Source organism: Trichosurus vulpecula, chromosome 9 (assembly GCF_011100635.1).
Source record: "Trichosurus vulpecula isolate mTriVul1 chromosome 9, mTriVul1.pri, whole genome shotgun sequence".
NCBI lineage: Eukaryota > Metazoa > Chordata > Mammalia > Diprotodontia > Phalangeridae > Trichosurus > Trichosurus vulpecula.
In genome coordinates this window covers 4,812,596-4,832,039 of record NC_050581.1, presented here as the reverse complement: position 1 = coordinate 4,832,039, position 19,444 = coordinate 4,812,596, and the positions used below count along the sequence as shown (strand labels likewise).

The following is a 19,444-nucleotide window of genomic DNA, read 5'->3' as shown; positions in this document are numbered from 1 at the left end:
ATTCCAAGGACTTACAATAGAAGAGCTGGTCATTAGTCTTAGAAACACAGCTACACCATCATCAGTCATCCTTCCTTTCTTTCATAGTTAATCTGAGTGTACAGACCCAAGAAAGATCAGACCAGGAAATTAATTTATATCTCTGCAGTCATCCACTTGTCGGCCACGTGGTTCTTAGTCAAAGTAAGGTTTAAATTATTAAGCATGAAAGAAAGCCAAGCCCCACTTTTGGTTTTGTTTTGCTGATATCAGTGTAATTTTCCACTTCCTTATTATTCATTCATCAAACCTTTATTGATTGCCCAGGATTTTTAAACCACTGTAGGGATCCACAGGTGAAGGGCAAGACTGTCTGCTTCATTCGGGGAAATACATCTCATACATGGTTTCAGGATTCTTCTCAAATATAAGTTTACCAGCTGAAATTTTATTGCCTATCCATATTTCTAAGTGGGAAGCATGGCATAATAGATAAAGTATTAGGCTTGGAACCAAGAATTCAATTAACATTTATTAAGCACCTATTATGAACCAGCCACTGTGTTGCTGAATGCTGGTGATACAAATAAGACAAAGGAAACTAGCCCTTGACCTCAAGCAGCTTACATTCTAATGGGGGAAAAAACACACAAAAGGAATCTGGAAAGGGAAGGGGGACGGTAGGGGTTAGCCCAGAATGAGGCATGTTCCCTGGAGTTGAAACCAAGCAGAGCTGCCTGTGGAAAGGGGGTGGGGGAGTAGAGATCTGAGTTCAAGTACTACCTCTGATACCTACTGGCTACATGACTGGCAAGTCACTTAACCTCTCAGTGCTCTAGGCGATTTTCTGACACTGTAAGTTGTCAAGAAGGGGCTGATCTGTATTAGAGGGAATTTTCTCATTTGGCAGTGCCCTCTGTTCAGGAAATCATAGGTCCATTTCCTATGCATCTCTCTAAGCAGTTTACTACATTAATCCCACGTACTCTCTCTGCTTCACCCCACATGTAGTTTCTATAAATCCTGAGTGCAAATAATCAATGGGTATTGTTTTCACTGTTTTATGTGTGTGTGTGTTTGTGTATGTATATATGTATTTGTGTATGTACACATGCATAGGTGCACACATATATACGTATCATATATATATATATACACACACACACATATGTTTATACATACGTACACACACACACACACACACACACATTTTTCTTGACCATTGGTAGTCACCTATCTTTATTTGGCAGAGGTGATCTTTATTCAGATTCGCTACAGTATTTCCAGGTTTATTGTTTCCTCTTCACACATCACCTTCTAATTCTTTGCTGATGTCTCTATAACAGATGTTCATGTCCTTTACTTAGACATGGGGTGTTGCTAGACTGGAGGGACATACTGGTGCTTCGGGATGTGGTTGGGACCTGTGTTGCCCCTGCCTTATGTTCCTCTGCCCAGGATCAGCTGAGCCTGTGTCAGCCCGTGCTTGAATGATTAGGCTGGAAGCTCCAACTCCTCCCCACTCCTCCCGCAGCCCCTTCTCCAGCCTGACTTCTCAGCACGGCTCATCTCTCTTGAAGTAGCCCTGACATATCATTAATAGACATGTTAAGTAAGACCAAACTCATTTTGGTTCACCAGGACCAATAGGGATGCAGTGGGGCATAGCAGATATACCCAATTTGATGTCAGAAGACCTGGATTTGAATCCTTTCTCACACACAGTTGTGTGGCCATCAGTAAGCCACTTAATCTCTGAGAACCTCAATTTCTTCTTATGTAATATTAGAATAATAGTACTTTTGGGAGATGGTGGATTCAGTGGATAGAATGTTGGATTTGGAGTCAAAAGATGGGGGTTCGAGTCTTGACATTGTAAAGTTTATTGCCTACGTGGCCTTTGCCAGGTCACTTAACTTCTTTGGGCCTTAGTTTTCTCATTTATAAAATGAAGAGAATAGGAGTAGGTGGCATCTAAGGTCCATTTCCACTCTAAGTATTTAATCCTAAGACCATGGCAAAGTAAGGAGGCAATGGGATGTGTACTGTCGGGAGCAGAGAAGTTGTGTGAGGAAAAAAAAAAGCCCTTGTGATAATTTTTATAGTATCATGACACCGTGTTAATTACCCCCTTTCTAGACCATTACTTGGCTGCCTCTACCCACAGAACCCTGCCTTGATCCACAATGGCCTGTCCTTTATTTTTTTTTAGCAGTTTTGACTCCAAAGCCAATATTCTATCCACTGGATCATGCTATTTCCCAAAGTACTATTATTCTAATTTGATATATGAAGAAACTGGGGGCACTTAGAGGTTAAGTGACTTACTGATGGCCATGCAACTGTGTCTGAGAAAGGATTCAAACCTATATCTTCTTCCCCTCTGCGGAGGCTTTCCTTCTAAGTGCCCCCCAATCACTGACTCAAATCTTTAGAGGGTTAAGATTTCATGACTTTAAAGAGACCTTCAAAGTGGACTGGTTGGATCAAGAAAGACTTCTTGGAGAAGACAGGCCTTTAAAGATGGAGGTATGACACTTCAGGCCCCCTTCCCTTAAATAGAACTACAAATACCAAGTTTGGAACAGCTCCAACAATTTGGTGACTGATGATTATTGAAACTTGAGAAGGGAATCAGGCATAGTGAGGAAAAAGAGGAACAACTAACGTGATCTGAGGTAAAGAACAAACCTAGAGAAAGTGGGTGTGGTCTAAGTGTTTGGGGTCAGGACAAAGTTCACCTAGTAGTCAAATCCTGTAGTAATGAAATCCAAGAGTCTAGACAGATGGCAGGAAAGGCATTTGTAACAGGAAATCAAAGGCTGGGAGATGAGCCCAGTCATGCTTTAGAGGGCACAATAAATGGGGACCAGAGGAATTTTTTTTCACACAATTCCTCTGACTAAGACCACACTGTTATGTAACAGTAGTGGCATGTTAGCCAATGTGCCAGGCACACTGTCATCCCAGACAATTGGCATTGTTTCATAATAGCCATGTCATGTGGGCTTTCCCTTTGGGGAGGAGTCGGTGTCCATACTTCTCCAGGCTGCCATGTTCTATTAATTCTCTCTGTACAGAATTTATCAAATCCCTCCTCTTTCCTTTCGCTTCCCTGAACTCCCCTTTCCCACCCCTTGAAAGGCAGAATCAGCCAAATGGAAAAGGAGGCCCAAAAGAACCTGAATGTCCTCACTATTCTACCCCTTCAATTATTCCCCTCAGAAACTTCCTGTTGCTTACCTTACCGATCCAAAGTTATCTCTTCTTACCCCCACCCCCCCAAGACAGACCCTTCATAGCAACTAGGTGGTACAGTTGATAGAACATTGGACCTGGAGTTAGGAAGCTCTGTCTGAGTTCAAATCTAGCCTCAGAAACTTACTAGCTGTGGGCAATTCACTAAACCTCTGTTGCCTCAGTTTCTTCAACTGTAAAGTGGAAATATAATATCACCTATTTCCTGGGGTTATTGTGAGGATCGAATAAGATAATACTTGTAAAGCACTTAGCACAACGGTGGTACACAGTAAGCACTAAATAAATGTTAGCTCTTATTAGCTATTTCTATCACCTCTACATTTCAAAAATCATTCTTCACTCTTCTGAATGCTGACTTCACCTTTGTGGATTTCTAGGGCCTTGCACTAAGAAAGCCCTCACCACAGATTTTTTTGTTGAAGTGACTTGGTCCAGGACTCAGCCAGTGTCGGTAGCCCAGATTGTGTCAGGTCCACTGCCCTTACTATCCTTCTTCATGAATTGTGGGGAGTCTAGCCATAGGATTCGTAGTTATATCTGGGTTCACCATAGGCAATGTGGGAGATCTTGAGGCGGCCCTGACTCCCTGTTGGTTTTAAGAATAGGTGTGCAACAGTTTAGAATTAGCTGTCACTCAGGGTACCAGAAAATAGGTGAGTGAGAGATTAGAATGTGTTACTATCCCAGAGAACCACCTATGATAAGAGACGGACGCACAACTTCTTGGTGTGGTATAGACACACCCAATCTCTCCCAAGGTGATTCCTTCCTTCATAGCTATAGAGTATAACAGTTGGAAGAAAGCAGTAAATAGGATCATAGCCTTAGAGCTGGAAAGGATCTTAGGGGGCCTTTGAGTCTGACCTCTTCATTTTATGGATATGGAAACTGATGCACAGAGACATGAAGTGAGTTGCTCAGGGTCACCCAGAGAGTGAGTTTCTGCATACATTAAAAACAGTGAGAAAGCCATTGCCCAAGTATTATCATGATCAGATACTGAGGACATCCAAGTTGCTTTAAAGGGTGAAGTTCAGGCAGAACAAAACTCAAGACCAAATAAAACTTGAGGCCAGATGCCAGGAAAGCGGAATCAAGCACTCACTAAATTCAGTAGATTGTCCCAGTGTGGACAGTTTGTCATACATAGGTGCTTAGCTCTGCTGACTTTCTTTTGAGGATGAATTAGAATGTGTTCTTTACTTCTTGGCCTTTTAAAAGGCCTAGTACGCGGGGAAGTGAGTACTGGACAGATTGTAAGTTGTAGTCTTCAAGATAAAGTTTTAAGCGAGAAATTAGTAAACATGCCATAAGGATGGTGAAGGCTGGGGAATATTGCTGTAAGCATGACTTAATAGACTAGATTTCATTGCCTGGGGACCTCCAAGAGATTGCTTAATTGTCATTAAACAAGAAACTCTTAGTGTTTTCTTTAGACTTGGCAAAACCAGCTATAAGAAGGTAGCCATTTGGATCATGCACAAGAGAGAATGTCTATGCTTATAACATTCTACATGTGAAAGGGTGTTAGTGTGGAACGCTATGCTGTTAAATCAGCAGGAGTCTAAAGTCAAGTGTCTCATTCTTTCAGCTCTACTGAATTAAGGGTGAATTTGTTCATCTTACCAGCACAGCCTTGGGTTTAGAATCTTGTGAAGAAAAATTATAGCAAATTAAAATGGCTCACACAAATTTAAATTCTTGAAATTTTCTTCTTCAGGTTTTTCTTTAGGATCATTCAAAATGGTGTATTACCTAATAGCAACCATGTTTGAGATTTATGTTTTCTAAGTGATCCCATGCCTTTCTCATAGGTAGATCTTAGGATATTTGATGAAGATAATGGCTTACAATCAGGAGGCTGCCAATTATACATACATCTGGGTTCACCATAGGCAATTCGGGGGATCTTGGGGCAGCTTATTTATCCTTATATCCTTGGGGTACCTTATTTATCCTTATAACTGAAGTGTATCTCTTCATCAGGAAAGATCATCTTGGGAAGGGTATAAGAGATCAGAGACAGTATAAAGGAGTGCATATGCTTAGGTCTACATCAGGGAAAGACCATTTTAAGAATATAATCAAATTCAGGACCCATGGCTAAAGTATGCACTATGTGCAGTGGGGTGCTGCTGCTCATTCGTCATCCACAAACTTCTTCCTTAAGATTAGGAGATGAAAATTCTTTGAAGGAACTTGGAATATAATAGTGAGGCAGCCATGATGTAGAAGAAACAGTCCTTGATTTGAGAGTATCTTGGTTCAAATCCTAGTTTTGTTACTACCTATGTAACCTTGGGGATGGTTGCCCCCAAAGGCAGCTGAAGTCAGAAAGACTCGTCTTCCTGAGTTCAAATCAGGTCTGAGACACTTATTAGCTGTGTGACCCTGGGCAAGTCACTTAACCTTGTTTCTCTTAGTTCCTCATCTGTAAAATGAACTGGAGAAGGAAATGGCAAATCATTCTAGTATCTTTGTTAAGAAAACCCCAAATGAGGTCACAAAGAGTTGGACACAAATGAAATGCCTAAACAACAACAACATGCAACTGTGGACAAGTTATTTAACTGTTCTAGGACTCACTTTGCTCATCTATTAAATGAACGTATTAGACTAGATTATGTATAAGGGTCCTTTCCACTCCAAAGTTCATGATGTTTTGAAGCCTAGATGGACTGAAATAAATTCCATTTCCTTTCTTGGGAACTCCATTGTCTTTGGTTCGGGAGACCTGGTAGGGCTATTGGTGATCATTATTGAGAACTCCATCCTAAAATCTGTCCAGCCCATTCAGAACTATTCTTTGGTTCAATCTAGAGTTTATTTGCCAGTGTATATTTGTCGTGGTTTGTGTTTTTATTTGAACTGAAATGAAAGGGCCTCCATACTTTTGCTCTGAAGTGGAGTAAAGTGAATGGTAACAGATATGAGCAAAATGCCATCTTTGACAGTAAAATTCAGGAAGAGATGGCTTCTGGCTGGGGATGCCAGGGAAGGAAAGAAAAGGCTTCTGAGCAAGGCCTTCATGATTTGATATGGTAAAGAATGGGGAGGGAATTCTGGGCACAGGGTACAGTATGAGCAAAGAGTCAAAACAAGGGAATGTAAAGGGTGTGTTTGGGGAATGGCTGGTAAGCCTCTTGTCTGAAAAGTAGGACATGAAAGGGAATAGTATAAGATAAGGGTGCGGAGGTGATTGAAAATAGATTATAGATGGTTTTGAGTGCGAGGCTAAGGAATTGGTCCTCATCCTGTTGGCAATGGGATGTCATTGAAGGATTTTGGTTAGGAGAGTAGCATGAGCAGAGTAGGACAGTCTGGGCTCTACAAGAATGGCCTCATTCAGTAAGAGTTGAAGTATATGTTTATTATTTATACAGCTACTTATAAATGGTCACCTAGTGTTTTTGTGTTTTTGGACCTATTATTGGCTTATTGGAAATTCAAATAAAACAACAATCATCATTTTCTCCCTTAATTTTCAGGATCCACGGAGCAAGCACAAGTTTAAAATCCACACTTATTCCAGTCCAACGTTTTGTGATCACTGCGGCTCTTTACTGTATGGGCTCATTCACCAAGGAATGAAATGTGACAGTAAGTGAAGCCCCCTCAACTCTTTTCTGTCTACTTATTGGCTGCTGGAAGCAAATCAGAGGGACATTTTTGTTGGGTTTGGTGTTTATGTCCAAAGTGAATTTTCTTTAGGTCAAGGTTGGGTGGTTTGGAAACACAAATGTGATTGCTTCTGCTCCTTAGTTTAGGCTAGGACCACATCTGTTCCCTCAGCCTGATGTTTAAAGGCTGAGTAGGTTCTGGAGAGAAGATGCTTGTGAAGATGGTGACTCTTCAACAGTTTCTAGATCTATTATTTCACCAGTGTGGGCACTTCCTATTCCCATGCAAATGGCAATTCTTCCGTACCTGTGAAGATGGTCTCTATAAATTGTGTCAACAAGAAAATAATCGTTCAAGAACTCAGAGTTGTCAGATTAATTTAACCAGGTGCCTGTTCAGCCCCCAAATCTTTAGTGACCTCCCATTGCTTTTGCTGTGAAATGAGAATTGACAGACAAAATCCATTAGTGATTGGCCTCATTTCACATTATTCTGCTCCAGCTAAATTAAAACTAGGAACGTTCCTGAAACCTAACCTGCCTCACTCAACAAGAGATTCTTAATGCCTCAGATGTAAGGCCTCCTCATCTCTGATTGGGAGAGAGCACGGTGTAGTGAAAAAAATACTGGATTTTCAGTGAGAGCACCTGGGTTTGAATCCTGCCTCTGCTACCACCTCTAGGACCTTGGACAGCTCACTGGATCAGGACAGATCTGAGTTTCCTTCTCTGTTAGATGATGAGGTTCGATGCAGTGAGATACAGTGGAAAGACAGCTGGATTTGGAGTCAGAGGACATGGGTTCAGTTCCTGCCTCTGGCCCTTACTACTTGTAGAATCGCTTAGCTTGGGCAAGTCACTCAAGTCCTCGGGCCTCAGTTCCTCAGACGAGACGAACATGAAATTCACTTCTGACTCTAAGGTCCTGTCTAGCTTATGCTCTAAAGACCAACACTCTCCTGATAAACTTCTCTGAATACTGATGATGCTAATAACAGATAACATTGACGTAGCCCTTTGAGGTTTGCCAAGTGATCTTTGTTTATTACTCTCACTGGATTCTCGTAACTACTCAGTGAGATAGCTGGTGTTATCTCCATCTTGCAGAGGAATAGACTGAGGCAGAGGGAGGTTATGTGGCTTGCCTAGGGTCACACCGCTACCAAGCATCTGAGGCTGGATTTGAACTCAGCTCTTCCTGACTTAGGTCCAGAGCTCTGTCCACTGCACCACCTAGCTGCTAATTTGTAAGTGTCAGATCTAGGACCTCTGACTCCCACATTCAGGACTCTTTCTGTTACTGTTTCCTTTCACAAGAAGGTATGAGTGTTTCTCATCAGTCAGGACCAAGAGGTTTTAAGAGATAGTATAATTTAGCAATCCTTTGCCATGCTTTTCTCCTGGCAGAAGCTGTCCTTCCTTGGGGAGGGGTGCAGAGTCAGCTAGACTAGATACATTTTAGCCCATGTCTTCGAGGAACCCTTGGGGGTAGGTGGAGTGACATCGTCTGGAGCACTTGGTAATTGAGAATGCCTTCATCAAGCAAAGAAAAGAGCCAACTTTTAAGGCAGAGAGGAAAACAGCTGGAGGCGCTGCAGGCAAGAGTGCTTTGCTATTTCAGGGATGTGTAATTTCATCAGTGGCTGATCACAGCCCCTCCGATGCAGTCAATAAATGGTCTTCCAGACTGGCTGTGCCCAGAACAATGCATTTCCCTCTGGCCACCTAGGGGTGAGCCAGAGCCCCTGTGGCCAGTCTGTAGTCATCAGCAGTTACAGATAACCAGAGCTGTCCTTTCTACTTGGCCTTTAGTTATCTCTCTTGAGGAGTGCCTTTACTGGAAGGCGACCCCAGACCTGTGGTAGGCGTTTCCCTGTGCCTGTATCCTTGCCTCAGAACTTGGCAAGGCTGGCCACCAGACGGGAGGCGTGGGGCCTATGACTGGGTTCATTCTTGAGCAGTTTCAGCTTGATAGATCCTGCTGCAGCTGGCACAGGATCCACCGGCTGCCTTTGAGAATCAGGGGTCACCTCCCTCCAGCAGGAGTGACTGAAAATAGCAGGTGCGGATCCGCATGGGGGTGGAAAGGGTGCCGGTAAGAACTCACGCGTCTGTCCTGTGGCACCATCACCAGCAGCAGCGGCGGTAGTAGTAGTCACGTCTGACTCTTTGTGACCCCCGTGGGGGGTTTCTTGGCAAAGTTACCAGACTGGTTCACCATTTCCTTCTCCGGCTCATTTTACAGATGAGGAAACTGAGGCAGGTGAGGTTAAGTGACTCGCCCAGGGTCACACAGCTAGTCAGTGTCTGAGGCCAGGTTTGAACTGAGGTCTTCCTGACTCCAGGAGCGGGGCTCTGTGCGCTATGGCGCCCCCTAGCTGCTGTCCTAATATAGTAAATAGTCAGTATGTATTTAGCACCTGCCTTGTGGAAGGCACAGCGCTGAGCACTTTACAGATGACCTCATCCCTAGCAGGCAGGCGCTGTTATTTTCATTTTATCATTGTTATTATAACCATTTTACAGACGAGGAAACTGAGGTAAACAAACGGTAGCCCAAGGTCACACGACTGGTAACTGTCTGAGGCTGGATTTGAACTCAGTTCTTCCTGACTCCAGATTCAGCCCTCTGCCATCTCTGCCATCTAGCTGCCTCCACTGGGAGTTAATGTGTATATTATCCCCACGTTACAGTTTGGGAAACTGAGACTTAAAGAGACGACGTGACTCGGCCAAGATCACACAGCTGCGATGTTGGAATTAGGATTCCAGTCTGGGGCTTCTGACTCCAAATCCAGGGTTCTTCCTATCACATCGCGTCGACCTCGCTTACATTTTTATATTGCCTTTAGTTACGCAAGGCACTTCACATGTCATCTCCTATGATACAGCAGCAGCTCTGTGAAGTGGGTGCTTCAAGGGGATGGAGCACTGGACATGGAGTCAAGAAGCCCTAGGTTCAAATCCTACCTCTGAAACTTGTTAGTTGTGTGACTATGGACAATTAGCTTCATTTCTTCAGGCCTCAGTTCCCTTACCTGTAAAATGAGGGGGTTAGTTGGATTAGATAATCTCCAAGATCCTTCAGGCTGTACCTATGATCCTCATGTACTGGGCAAGGAGTGGAAAGATTGAAGTTTTTGCCCGAGGTTCCAAAGCTAAGAAGAAAGCTGAGTCTGGAATCAGAGGACCTGGGACTTGTACCCAGACCTTCTGATTCTAGGTTCAATATTGTTTTCATGATGCCACGTTGATTGTTGGTTATGCATCAGAGTTTACACACACACACACACACACACACACACACACGCACACACACACACGAATATAAGCACCTTAAAGACTAGACAGAGACTGCTTTTAGCACAATGCTAAAACATAGCCAGTGCTTCATAAATGCTTTATCTATTTCTCTCTCTTTCTATCTCTGTCTCTGTTTCTTGTCTGTCTCTATCTTGGTCTCCCTGACAACATCTCTCTGTCTCTCTCTCTGTGTCTGTCTCTGTCCCTCTATCTCTGTCTCTCTGCCTCTTTCTCTGTCTCTTTGTCTCTGTTACATAGTTCTCAGCACAAACTTCAGTTGTCCCCACTGTGTCAAGGGAAGGATGCACCACTGATGATGATAATAGCTTCCATTTCTATGGTATGTAAAGGTTCTGAGTGCCTGCAGAATAGTGCGGAGTTTTCTCATTCTGCCTGTCTCTCTGTTCTCTGTCTCTCAGAGCTGGAGGAAGTCTGTAACAATGGAACGAGCATTGGATTTTGAATCCAAGGCTTTACTTTTTAACTCATAAGGGCTATATAAATATAGGCAATTAAGAATACTGGATTTGGATTTTAAAGACCAAGGTTTGAGTTCTTGTCCTGCCATTTTCTAGCTGCATGGCCTTGAGTAAGTCACTTCCCGGAGTCATGGAATCTCGGAATTAGAAGGAACTTAAGAAACCATCTATGCCAAGCTCTGCCTGACCAAGAATCCCCTTGAGATCACCCCCTACAAATGATCACCCAACCCTACTGGAAATCCGTTAGAGGGATGTAAATCATTACCTCCTGAGGCAGCCCTTTACACTAGATTGTTTTTCAGTTATATTTCAGTTGTGTCCAACTCTTCATGACCCCATTTGGGGTGTTCTTCACAAAGATACTGGAGTGGTTTGCCATTTCCTTCTCCAGATCATTTTACAGATGAGGAAACTGAGGCTAACAGGGTTAAGTGACTTGTCCAGGGTCACACAGCTAGTAAATGTCTGAGGCCAGACTTGAAATCACGAAGATGCACCTTCCTCACTTCAGGCCTGGCACCCTATCCACTGCACCACCTAGCTGCCCAAACTATCCTTTTGGCAGCTCCAAATGTTAGGAGGTTTTGTTTGTTTTTTTCTCTGTGGTGGGAGTCAAAATCAGCCCCTCTTGATAGCATCCACTCATTTTCCCTTCTTACTGCTCTCTGTACCTAAACAGAACGAGACCAATCTCTTCTACATGAAAGCTTTTCTAACAATTTAAGCCAGCCGTTGGGTCCCTTTCTACCTCTTCTGTTCCCCAAGCTAGATATCTGAAGTTCATTCAGTCCATGGTCTTCTGGCCTGGTTTCCATTTCCTTGAGTGTCCTGGTTACTCTCATTTGAATGCAGTCCAGCTTCTCATCGTCTCTTCTAAAATGTGCTGCCAAGAACTGAACCCAATATTGCAGACATGAGCTGTCCAGGGCAAAGTACAGTGGATCACCTTCTCAAACCTGCTTCTTCATCTATAAAATGAGATAACATTATTCTTACTATTTCAAAGAATTCTTTTCAGGAACATAGGAACTAGAACTGTAATTTCATTAGTATATGGAACTTCCAGGTGAAGAAACTCCCTCTACCATTGCAGGTCAGCACCTTTTCTCCAACTTAAAGTCTTAGAGAGTTGCCCAGGATACTGAGCACTTGCTCAGGACCACAGAGCCAGTGTGTGTCAGAGACTGAACTTGAACCCAGTTCTTCCTGGCTTTGAGGGCAGCCTTCTATGTGTGATTCTTCAGGCTCTTAGAACCTTAAAGTCCCATAGAAATAGAAGCTATTGTTATAATCAGGAGGGCATCCTTCCCTTTGAAACAGTGGGGACAACCAATGTCTATACTGAGAACCATATGAGTGATTTTTATTCAAATAAATTGTTCTTTATGTCTTTGGTGCCCCAGGGACATTTATCTACTTTGAAACACAATTTAAAATGAATCACTTATTTAATACTTCCAATGGGCAAGACCCTTTGCTTGGCTCAGATGATGCAAAGAAAACTCAGATCTCATCTCTGGCCTCTAGGAATTCCCAATCTTGTTTGGGAGATAAGGTAGGTGTACAAATAGCTAGGTATGAATGGCTAAGGTACAGTAAGAAAATGAAATGTGTATGTCATGTAGAAGAAGAATTCTGCTGGTTAGAACTAGGACCAATGAGTGAAAGATGCAGAGAAGCGGGTTTTGGCTCTCTTTTAAAAGTGTGTTGGGGGCAGCTAGGTGGTGCAGTAGATAAAGGAGGATCCGAATTCAAATTTGAACTCAGACACTTGACACTTAGTAGCTGGGAGACCCTGGGCAAGTCACTTAACCCCAATTGCCTTGGGGGAAAAACAAACCCCAGATAAACAAAACAAAAAACTAAATGTGTACTGGATGGCCTCAGGGTAGGATTATTTCATTGTCCCTGGTGTGATATTTAAAAGGTTCCAGAGACATAGCTTCTGGGTAATTTAATCATTTTATTAATAAGGCTAGCAGCTTATTAATAAAAGGATGGTCATTTGGCTATCTCTCTTAGACCGAAGACCATAAAAATGGGGCCACAATTTATATGCCCTTCAAAGAGGAGGTATTCCCAAGGGGTGGCAATAAAGAGAAGTATGGGCTATATTAAATTGAAGGTCTTGGGGTATGTGACTTAGTCAGTCAAAGCTTTGTCAAAGAGACATCAATTTCCATACCATCTGTCTTGATAATAGGGAGAATCAACCTTTTCCCAGGCCTGCCTGAGCAAACACAAAGAGCAGATACATACCTGCTTAGCCCATACTTCGAATTTCTTTTATTGTCTAATTAGATCTTGGCTCAGGTAAATCTCTAAGAGACATTTCCCACACTGGTTGGTTTCTGGATGAGAAAGTAGAAAAGGAGAAGAACCTTGGTCCTAATACAATAATTAGTTATTAAACACAAGAGAAATATTCATTTCTCACACTGGGCATGTTAAACCAGAGGCCAGATGGTCATCTCTTGAGGGTTCTATAGACCGGATCATTACACTAGATGAGAGGCTGGGCTAGATGACCTGTTCTTAACTCTTGAGATTCTATGACTTTTATGACCTGGGTTGGGATCCCAACTCAACTACTCAGTACTTTTAATGGTGACCTTGGGAAAGTCAGCTGTCCTGCTTGGGCCTGGGGGTCCTCATCTGTGAAATGAGCAGATTAGACTTGATGGTCTTGAAGGCCCCTTTGCTCCTGTCACTTTAGAGATAATTTAATTGAATTCCCTCTCCCCTCTTTTTATATCTGAGGAAACTGAGGTCCAGAAAGGGGAAATGACTGGCCCTGATATCAGATGAATTGTTAAAGTTTTTAGTAGAGCTGGGTTGAGAGTGATGAAAATGGCAATATTGATAATTATGATGATATTTACATGGTACTTTAAAGTTTGCAGAATGCTTCACAAACATTTCCTCAGCTCTCCTGATTTGTGATTCCGGACACTTTCCATCACCCCTCACTTGAAGCTCAGAGCATAGATTTGGAGTCCAAGTACCAGGATTATATTTCTCCTCTACCTTGACACTGCTAATGACTTTGGGTTATTTCTTCTTGTTCTGTGTCTTAGTTTCCCCTTTCCATGAAAGTAAGGAATAAGTATCTCTCCTTTTATCACTCAGTTTCCAAAGATTCGTTTCTTCTTTAAAGGATTAGGGAGCCTGGTAATCTTATTGTCTCTCCCCTCTTTGCTATTTTGACTTGATTAAAAAGCCGTTTTAAATTTTATTTATCTCTCTTAGGCTAACAGGAAGGGAATAGTCAACCTCTTTTAGGCACCTGGAGAAATGTTAGGGAGCTATATCCCTGGGTGGTAATGCATTAATTGCCAAGTTTAAAACGCCCTTGGCTCCATACTGTGCCCCATCATCTACTGAGATCTCTAGTCACAGGATCATAGAATCTCATTCCTTTTAAGAGGCTTTGGGCATCATTTGGGACAAACTGTCCTGGAATAAGAATCTTATTCCTGTTCTGTAACAACCCTGATAGTTGATCACTTAGAGACCTCCTAAGGGAGATCATTACCCCCTAAGGCAGTCCATTCTACTTTCAAGCTGCTTTGTTTCTCCAGAAGTTTTCCTCAACATGAAACTAAGATCTGCTTTCCTTCAATATCCAGAATCAGAATAACTCTTCCTCCCACCTACTGGTCCCTTCAAGCAGGGGCTATGTTCCCCTTAGGTGTTCTCTTTCCTGTACTCAATGTCCCTAGTTCTGTCAATCCATTCTTATATACGTGGCCTTTGGTTTCCTCCCCATCCTGGTCACAAGCTAGCTTGTCAATTTCTACTTAAAATTCAGTGGCCGGAAATGAAAACAATATTCCCAATGTGATCTGATGAGGGCAGAGTAAAGTGGGGCCGGTATCTCCCTCCTTATGGGCATTATGTTTATTTATGCAGCTGAAGATCATATTAGCTTTTTGGACTGACTGTTGTATCTCAATGCTATATATATATGCATACATCCATACGCACGCACACCCCCCCCCCCCCCACACCCACCCACACACACACACACACATAGCTTTCCCTTCCCTAAAATCCCCAGGTAACACTCACTTGTATTATTATGTAAACATTGCCCTCCATGAAAGCTCTGTCATTCTGACTTCCCCCATCCCCTCAGGCACACGCAGCCTCTGCTGCCTGCTCTGTTTTTGGACTTAGTCCCTAAAGACCAAGTCACAGAGAAATGTGTTTGTTAATTCTCTTTTAGGGCTGTTACTACTTCAAGGGAGCAGGAAGGTGCCCCTGGGACCCCCTGCTTTTCCTTCTACCCTTCCATTCAGCCTCTCTGATTTGGCAGGCTGGCAGAGGTGGCTTTGTTAACTTCTTATTTCCTCAAATATTCTGGCTTGGACCTTGAATACACAGGCTCCAGGGCCCACGATGAGGTTTGAGACTTGGAAATCAGTAGTTGACTCCCCATATGTTGGGTGCTCAACCAGGGTTTGTGAGTGGAGTGATGACGATCTTTCTGGGTTGGTGGAAGCTGGAAGCAGTGGGTGGACAGTGGCCAAGAGCTATCATACAAGGAGAGGGTGGAAGACAAAAATGGTACACTAGAGGACACGTCACCCTTCTAAATCTGACCAGCCTTGGAGAGCTGATGACTGAGCCCAGTGATTGAGCTTTAAGTGTGGTGACAAATTTTGTGCCATTTCCCACCCCAAACATGTTCACAGGGAATTTCTCTAGGGACTTCCCTTTCTTTGTTCTTCTCCCTTTCTGACTGTTGGGAGATATAATATGCCAAGTCAGGAATAGCAAATGAGCCCAGTGATGCCTGAAGAGAGTTTGAGATAAAATAATGTTCTTTCCTCTCCCTCCTCTTTCTTCTCTTCTCTTTTCCTTCTCTCCTCTTTCCTTTGTCCTTACTCTACTGTATCCCTTCCTTCTCTTTGCTCCTCTCCCTCTTCCCTTTCCCTCTAACTCTCCCTTTCTCTGCCTCCCTCCTCTTCCCTCTTCCTCCCCTTTATCTCCTCTCCCTCTTTCTCTTTCCTTTTCCCTCCTTCCCCTCCCCTTTTCCCTCTCCTTGTTCCCCCTTTCCTTTTCCTCCCTCCCTCCTTCCCTCTTCCTCCCCTTTATCTCCTCTCCCTCTTTCTCTTTCCTTTCCCCTCCTTCCCCTCCCCTTTTCCCTCTCCTTGTTCCCCTTTTCCTTTTCCTCCCTCCCTCCTTCCCTCTTACTTCACTTTCTCTCTCACACGTACACATATGCAGCATTGTGTGTAGCATTGCATTCTCTAATATTCTCATTCTCTGTCTCTGTCTCTCTCATCTGTTCTCTCATCCTCTCTTCCTTCTTATGTTACTCAGTATTCATTTTACAGTTTTTATTGAATGAGCTCTTAGTACCACTGCCCGGAGCTCAGGGGCTGACTGTCAAAAGGAGGGTGGACAGGTAGCCTCACTAGTAGGGACATGTAAATGAATCTTTCGCTGGCTCCTCTGGGGAAGAACCATGTGGAATGTCCTTTGATATCATGCTGTGCAGAATGAGAAAGTTGTTCTTTTGACCCTGGAATCTGCCCCTCTGAGATATGGAAAGTGAAAATATGAATTGTACCATCCATCTTGTGTAGTTTATGCTAAACAATACTGAGAGAAATGACAGAGATGGAATGGATGTTTGCTTGACTCCTTTGAGAACCTTAACTTCCTTATGTGTAAAAGGAGGATAATAATCTGCAGTACCTTGGATAGCTATGTGGTGCAGTGGAGTGCAGTGCACTGAGACTGGAGTCAGGAAGATTTGAGTTCAAGTCTAGCCTCAGACATCTACTAGCTGTGTGATCCTGGGCAAGTCACTTAATCCTGTTTGCCTCAGTTTCCTCATCTGTAAAATGAGCTGGACAAAGAAATGGCAAACCACTCCAGTATCTCTACCAAGAAAAGCCCAAATGAGGTCACAGAGAATTGAAATGACTGAACGACAGCAATGAAAATCTGCAGCACGCACCTCAGCATTTTTGTAAGGCTCAAGTGTGATAATGTATGTAATGCAGTGAGCAAATTGTGAAGCCCTCTATACATGTCTATAATTATTTTTACTAGTTGTTCCTCTCTGTGGCACTTCTCTAGTACTTCTCCAAAGCTAAAAGCAGTGTAGTATAGTAGAAAGCATACTGAACTTGGAGTTAGAAGACCAGGGTTCAAATCCAAGCTCTGCATCTGGGACTTGAGGCAAATGACCTGCCATTCCTTTTCTCTTTTGTGTGTACTTTTCTCTCCCTGTCTCTCTTTCTCTCTGTCTCTCCTTCCTCTCTCTGTCTCCCTGTCTCTCTCCTGCTCTCCATCTCTCCTCTCCCTTCCCTTCTCTGTCTTTCTTTCTCTCTCCCTTCCCCCTTCTCTCTCTCCCTCACCCCTCCCTGTCTCTTCTCTCTCTTTCCCCCTGTCTCCTACCCTTCTCCCTCTTTCTTCTTCCCTCCCTTCTCCTCCACACTTTTTTTCCTTTACTGTTATTACTAATGGTAGACTTTTTCTGCTCTTCCTTGAGCTCTGGGGATAACCTTGACATTGGGAGTTTGGATACTAACAAATCACTGTACCTGAGTCTCCTCCATGGGGTAGGGGTCAGACAAAATGATCTTTCAGGTCCCTCCTATCTCTAAATCCTATCATCCAAAGCCCACACCTCCATCACATGGATTTTTCCTTTTCTCTCTTCTGTCCAGCCTGCATGATGAATGTGCACAAACGTTGTGTGATGAATGTCCCGAGCCTCTGCGGAACAGACCACACTGAGCGTCGAGGACGAATCTACATCAAGGCCCGGATTGATAAAGACGTTCTCACTGTTGTTGGTAGGTGCTGACATCAGAATATAGCCTTGGGATCTCCTGAAATATATTTCTTGCTATATCCCTGATATGCTGATGAGGGAAGAGGGCAGGAAATGTCTGTGGGCAGGAGACCCTTAGAGATGTGGACTTGCCTGCCTTATTACTTTTGACTTGTGAGCTTTGCCCTTTCCTGACTAGTCCAGAGTCCCATGTTGGTCAGGTTCTATGGGCCTCACAACTGGTGTTGTTCCCTGTGACAGTGATTCTTACTGTTTTTATGAGGCCCCCAGGGCTGTGTGGTCTAGCACTACAGTCAGCTTGGGGCCTCTGTGAGGGAGTTCTGAGCACTCCCTGTGGAGTTTCCTTCTTCCTGTCTTTTTGTAGCTCTCTAAACACCATGTACTCAAATCCCTTGATTTTTATTAATAGAACATAAATGGCAAGTTGGTTCCCACCAACATCCTCATGGGAAACAAATATTCACTACACACAGACCTGCGGAGCATGGGGAGGAGGATAAGAGGGAGGGGCTGGCTTTCAGAAGATGGCAGAAGGTTTGAGTTTGGTGTCCATGTAAACTAGATGTCCTGTGTCCTGTGGGTTGACCTTCTGGTTCTTAAGTAGCCTAATGGAAGTCAAGGCTGTGCCAGAGATTATGGTCACTTATTTTTTTAGGTTGTTAGAACCAAAACTGTTTTTGAATGTGAGAGAATGGTCACTTCTGTAAGCAAGAAGATCAAGAAAAGAAGCAGGAGAACACACCTCTCCCCATAAAAGCACATTGATATGTGCTCATGGGCAGAGTCCACAGCCCCTTCTGTCACCACCTCAGTTGAAGGGAACTGAGGATTAGGGCTTCATCCCCTTTTCCACAGACAAATAGAGCAATGAAATCTCAACAGGACTGTCTTTCCTGGGACTGGAAAGTGGCTTAAGATGGCAAAGAGATACATGTCCCACAAGAAGCTGGCCATTCACAAAGGAAACTTACTGACACTCCTAGAGATTCTCATATTTGAAAAATACATGTTGACAACAACACCCCAGCAAGCTAGCACGAATGGCCTTCCCAGCTCATCATATGATTACCAGCAAAACAGTTGCTTCATCAGATGACTTTTAAATCCTAGTCATTAGTTGAATGCCTAAGGGAAAAAAAGTCAAGATTGAATATGACAGCTTCCTTTTTTTTGGACTGGGTATGTAGACTGATCAGTAAAGTTGATATGGCATACTTCAATATCATTAAAGCATTAGAGTAAATCCATCATGCTGTCCTATGGACAAGATGGAGAGAAATGGTCTAGAATCAGCCCTTCTTAAACCATGTGTCGTGATCCCATATGGTGTCAAGACCCGTGGTTTAAGAAGTGGTGGTCTAGGTGATGATAGATATTGGCTAAGGGGACTAAACCCAAGCTGTGATTATTGGGGGTTCTATTTCAGATTGGACTGAATTTTCTAATGGAGCATCGCAGAGATCTGTCCCTGGGCCTCTGTTGCTGAACTCTTTAATTGGTAATTTGGACGGAATCATAGAAGGCACCCTTATCAAGTTTGTGGGTGACACGCGGCTGAGAGGAATATCTAGCGTGCTAGATAACAACAAGATGAAATTTAATAGGGACAAAGGTCAGGTTCTAAGCTTTGGGTTAAAAAAGTCCACTTTAAAAGTTAAGGATGGGAGAGACATAAAGTCAATTTCTACATTAAAAGATATGGATGGCAGCCTCTATATAGAGATCGTCAGTGTGATATGGCAGCCCAAAATAAGCTGATGCTTCGTGGAGATGCACGGCATCCAGAAAGAGGAAGGTTATGGAACCTCTGTACTGTTTCCTAGTCAGAGCAAATCTGGAGTGTTCTAGCCAGTACTGGGCACTTCATTTTATGAAGGACATTGCCAAGTTGGAGAGTGTTCAGAGGAGGAAGGCCAGACTGGTGAAAGGACTCCAGATCGTGACATGTCAAGATCAGATGAAGTAACTTGAAAGGCTTAGTCTAG

At 43.3% G+C, this 19,444-nt stretch overlaps 1 protein-coding gene across 1 annotated transcript in view; it reads left to right on the top strand.

Moving 5' to 3' along the window:
- PRKCB (protein kinase C beta) overlaps positions 1 to 19,444 on the top strand; it is a 646,949-nt gene that overhangs the window by 276,973 nt on the left and 350,532 nt on the right. The window contains 2 exon segments of the mRNA XM_036739147.1: positions 6,729 to 6,840; positions 17,332 to 17,460. Of these exon segments, the coding sequence (XP_036595042.1) occupies positions 6,729 to 6,840; positions 17,332 to 17,460 (241 nt within the window).